The 4,973-nt window shown below is 60.7% G+C and overlaps 2 protein-coding genes across 2 annotated transcripts in view; one reads left to right on the top strand and one right to left on the bottom strand.

Annotated features, from left to right (window-relative positions):
- The window catches only part of LOC102259418 (ATPase family AAA domain-containing protein 3), a 12,097-nt gene extending 11,903 nt beyond the window's left edge, over positions 1 to 194 (top strand). Inside the window, exon 16 of the mRNA XM_014543797.1 lies at positions 1 to 194. Within this exon, the coding sequence (XP_014399283.1) occupies positions 1 to 132 (132 nt within the window). The 3' untranslated portion in view covers positions 133 to 194.
- A 2,086-nt stretch (positions 195 to 2,280) lies between these two features.
- On the bottom strand, positions 2,281 to 4,909 carry LOC102241242. The gene is made up of 2 exons (XM_014543798.1): positions 4,834 to 4,909; positions 2,281 to 4,583 (listed from the first exon to the last, which is right to left on the bottom strand). The coding sequence occupies exon 2, from the start codon at positions 3,432 to 3,434 to the stop codon at positions 2,502 to 2,504; it is 933 nt and encodes a 310-aa protein (XP_014399284.1). The 5' UTR covers positions 3,435 to 4,583; positions 4,834 to 4,909; the 3' UTR covers positions 2,281 to 2,501.
- Positions 4,910 to 4,973: the final 64 nt, after the last annotated feature.

Here is a 4,973-nt window from a genome sequence, read left to right as displayed (position 1 = left end):
GCCCTCCAGGCGCGCACGGCGCAGTGCAGGACGCCGTCCATCCACACCAGGAACCAGCTGATGCAGAAGCCGAGCAGCAGCCCCAGCATGAGGTCGATCTCCTGCTTGGTGACGTTGTCCGTCACGAAGTAGTTCTCGGAGGCGTCCACCACCGACTGGTCCCCGTCGTACGGGATCACGTAGTGGATGTGGTGCCTGGGGGCGGGCGGCAGGGCGGGCTGGCACCTCTCCCGCGGGGCCGCCTGGGGCTGCCTGCTGGGGTCTCTGAAGCAGCCCTTGTGGGGTCTGAGGTCCGGAGGGGCCCGCGGACTCGCCCAGGGCCCCGCTCCCCAGGTGGAGGCTGCCCGTAGGGTCGGGGGTGCAAGACCAGTGGTCGTCAATGTGAAGTCCAGTCCGGGCGTCTGCCCACACTGCACCCCCCTCCTCTGCCCGGCCTGGGGCTGGTGGCTGACCCTGACGGGGTCACGGGCAAGTGCAGGTGGGCCAGTGGTTCCAGGGTGGAGGCCCAGGGCAGGTGTCCCGCTCTGAGGGCAGGTTCAGAGCCCACCTGCCGGACAGGTGCTGACCGCTCCTCTGGGACCGCCCCTCTGGCCTCTCCCTAAGGCGACACTCACTAGCCCTTTCGTCAGCTTCCATCCGGGCACAGCCGTGTGGCCATCCCCTTCTCCGTCCTTGAGTCTCTGTCCAGAACCCATCCCTTCGTCCCCTCGCCCGGGTGCACCCTGGCCTACGCCCTGCGTGGATCTGTAAGTCCTTGGGCCGCTCCGCTGCTCTCAGTGGTCGATGGAACTGTCTGGGTTTCTCAGCCCGTGGCCCTCCTCTGCATCCCGGCACCCACCAGGGCCTGTGCCATGGCTCTCGGCCTCCCCTGCCTCCACTGGCCAGACTCAGGCTCCTGAGCCCTCCAGGCCCTCGCTTGCCTCTGAGGCCACATTACATGCTCCTCACACGGTCTCATCAAGCCTCAGAGCTGCCTGGGTACCTCCTCCTCCAGGGAGTCCTCTGGGCCCCGTGACCCCAGGTGCAGTGGCTCTGCCCAGGACAGTGGACTCTGGGCTTGCCCCCACCCTCACCCCCTCACTGTTAAGAGAGCCTAGGAGCCCTGGCTGGTTTGGCTCAGTGGATAGAGCGTCAGCCTGCGGACTCAAGGGTCCCAGGTTCGATTCTGGTCAAGGGCATGTACCTTGGTTGCGGGCACGTCCCCAGTAGGGGGTGTGCAGGAGGCAGCTGATCGATGTTTCCCTCTCATTGATGTTTCTAACTCTCTATCCCTCTCCCTTCCTCTCTGTAAAAAATCAATAAAAAAGAGCGAGCGAGCACCTAGGAGCCAAGGCACAGTGGGGTCCATGCACCTTCAGCCCCCAGTCATCTTTGTCGCTGGCACCTACAGACCCTCCTCCTGCCAGGCAGTGCAGGGCCACCTGGGGTCCTCCTGCCCAGGAGGCCGCCTCTCCTGGCCCACCCCTCTCCGAGTCCCTTTGCTGGCTTCGCCAACTCCCCATCCCCACCCCGCAAGTCCCTGCCGCCCCATATGGCTGCTCTGAGCTCCAGCTGCCTCCCTGGCGTCTCCATGTGGGATCTACAGACACCTCAAACTCACACCTAAAAATAGCTCCTCCCTCCCAGAACCTGCTCCTCCCGGCATCCCTCCAGTTAGATGCTGACACCTCCGCCTGGTCTTCCTGGAGACGGGTTCCTCCTTCCCCCACACTTTCCTATGCTCCCCGCCCCCCAGAGAGACCTCTGACCTCAGGCCCTGCTGCACCAACACTGGCCACATGGGGTGGCTTCCTCTCCAGGGTCAGGGGAGTCCTGTCTCCTCACACCCTCTCCTGCTCCTCCTGGGGACCCCTGTGCACAGCAGCCTACAGAGCAGGGGCGGGGGTCACAGTCAGTCAGCAAGAACTGGCTGACACCTAGTAGCCATTGCTCATCTGATCAGTTTGTCAATAGCCATTATGAATCATCAATGGGTGATGGAGCGCTAGCCGGCTTGGCTCAGTGGATAGAGCATCGGCCCGCGGACTGGAGGGTCTCAGGTTGGAGTCCGGTCAAGGGCACCTACCTCCGTTGCAGGCTCGATCCCCGGCCTATAGAGCATCGGCCCGCGGACTGGAGGGTCTCAGGTTTGAGTCCGGTCAAGGGCACCTACCTCCGATGCAGGCTCGATCCCCGGCCTCAGTTGCCGCACGTGCAGGAGGCAACCAATGGATGTGTCTCTTTCACATTGATGTTTCTCTCTCTCTCTCTCTCTGTCTCTCCCCCTCCCTTCCACTCTCTAAAAATCAATGGAAAAAATATCCTCAGGTGAGGATGAACAACAACAACAACAAAAAGTGATGGAAACGAATGATCACCACCTAGAATGTGCAGCGCTTCCAGGCCCCCTGGGAGGACGCCCCGTCACCTAGGCACCCCAGGCCTCAGGGTGCTGATACTGAACATCACCACCCTCTTCTGCCTCCCCAGCCTCCTGGGTCTAGGACCTCTGCTGGGTCCTCTCAGGACAACTGCTTCTGACCCCTGGACACGCTGCTGGGCAGGGCAGGACTTGTCAAAGGCTGGGCCACCACAGGAGCCAGACATGCCCCTGGTGCTCCGCAAGGAGGAGGCCAGGCCCAACCACCCGGGAGGCTCAGGACCCCAGAGGCTGGAGGCACAGTCTGTGCCCCATCGCTGTCCTGGCACCAGCAACTCTCCCCCTGTGCTCTGCCCACTCCTTTCTCCAATGCAGGCCCCTGGGGACAGGGCTCAGGTCTCCCATGTACACACGTATTTCCATGATGGGAACATACATGGGTCCTACCTGGACCATGCATGCTGCATGTGTTTACCTGAGGTCCAATGCATGTTGTGTATACACGCCGGCCACATGCACAGGACATGGCGTATATACCATGAACTTGGCCCATGAGGTCCGCATGTGTGCATGTGTATGCTTGCCCAGGCACAAGCATGGTGCATGTCACATGGAGATGCACATGCATGTGGCTTTGCACAGAGCCACCCTCTCTGTGGGCGCCAGGGCACATGCATGGATGTGTGTGCACAGACACCACCTGCTGGCACGCACACTGTGGAGCATGAATGTACATACATGTCCTCATCATAAAACTTTCCGCAAGGCATGTAGAAGGCATACACGTACGTAAACGCTTATTCTTGTATAAGGTGTGTACACACATGGGTAGAGTCCATTGTGGCAATGCGTGCACATGGCATATACACGAATACTCCATGTGCAAAACTATGCAGGCAGTCACTGGGCCCACATGGAGCACATTGGTCTCTGTATATTGTATCATACACATGTACTGGGCATACACATGTATGTCAATAAACAAGAATATGTTGTACACTGTATCATGTATGTAGTGATGTGTACAAAGCACACACATGTGGACACAAGCATGCAGAAACATTCTTAAGTTCATAGGTGGCTTTCCACAGACACGCTAACCTGTGCACACAAGCCCAGCTGTGCATACCCCATGGACATCTGTTTACATGAGTCCACGTGTACTCTGGACACTGTATAGGACTCACACACACACACCCTGTGCAAATAGACTCTGAAAGCACATCCTGTCCGCCCTCAGTGTGAGGTCACAGGCCCAGAGATGCTGGTCACAGTGCAGCAGCCCACACACATGTAAAATGTGTGTTACTAATGCTTCCAGAGCTCGGAGTCAGGGCCCGTGTTCTGCACACCACCAGTCCCAGGGGGTCTCCAGGTCACCCCAGTTCACACCACTCACAGCCCTGGCCGCCCCAGGCAGGAACTCAGGGGTCTCTGGGGGAGTATGGCCACCGGGAAACCTCTGGGAGGTCCCTGGCCAGCACAGGTGAGGGCTGCTTGCACTGCTGTCTCCACCTGCTCCAAGGCCCAGTTCTGCTTCCACACACGGGTCGGCACCCACAGGCAGGGAGCATGCGGAGTGAGGCCTGAAGCCGCTTGCCTCTCATCCCCAGGCCCACCACGTGTGCACACGTCTGGAGCAGGCGTCCAGGTCAGGAGTGAAGAGCACGGGTTCTGGGGTTCATGCCCCTATCTCTCGCTAGCTGCGTGACTTCTGTCCGCTTTCTCACTGATTCCAGCCCGAGGGTGTCCTGTGGGGTGAGGGTGTGCATGCGGACATGCGCGTGTGCTGCGTACCCACATGTATATGCACAGACGGTACACACACTCGCGTCTCATGAGATGTTTATTTCGTACATGGACGTACAAACATGCATGGCCCGGAGGACGCCGTCATTACATGTGCACAGGATGCGGGTCACAGTGGGTGGTGTGGCCTGGGCTCTCCAAGCTGAGTGACCTTGAGCAAGCTCCACCCCTTGCCTCAGTTCCTCCTCTGCACAGTGAGGGGGTGGGCCCGGCCCACCTTGAGCGGCAGCACCTCCCTGTACCTGGCTCCCGGGAAAGTTCATGGACACCGTGCAGGGTCCAGGGCAGAGGCTGTTGTGCTCCGTGGGCACAGCCCTGGGCAGGATCCCTCCCGGACACCAGGCTGGGCTGCTGCTTCCTTGGCCTCCGGGCCCTGGACCAGGAGGCCTGGGGCCTGTTCTGCCCATCACCCTCTCTGTGAAGGCGTTTTGGGAGGGGGTTCTAACTGAGCCAGGCACGCACCCCCCTCCAGAACTCCACTGGCCAACCTCCAGGGGCCCGCAGGAGGCTGGACAGCCCTTCCCCCGCTGGACCTGGTGCCGGATTCAGCGGCCCCTTGGGCCTAGCGCGGCCCTTCGCAGGCCTGCTCGGGCTCCCGCACGCCAGTGGGCCCTGAGTCCCATACATGTGAGATCACGCGTGAGCCCCGCCGGGCACAGACTCACCGGCCACAGTTGCAGTGGCAGACGCGGTCCTCGCCCCGCAGGTGCGGGAGGATGTAGTTGTGGAATCGGTCCAGCAGCGCGTTCATGTCCATCAAGCACGCGATGGCCTGGAAGAGCCCATGACCGGTCAGACCCAGGAG

This window comes from Myotis brandtii, unplaced genomic scaffold, assembly GCF_000412655.1.
Source record: "Myotis brandtii unplaced genomic scaffold, ASM41265v1 scaffold334, whole genome shotgun sequence".
Lineage (NCBI taxonomy): Eukaryota > Metazoa > Chordata > Mammalia > Chiroptera > Vespertilionidae > Myotis > Myotis brandtii.
This window is presented reverse-complemented; position numbering and strand designations above follow the sequence as displayed.

What these genes read in the sequence shown, in the direction of transcription:
- LOC102241242 (XM_014543798.1), bottom strand. Translation starts at nt 3,434, where the DNA reads ATGAACTTAAGAATGTTTCTGCATGCTTGTGTCCACATGTGTGTGCTT.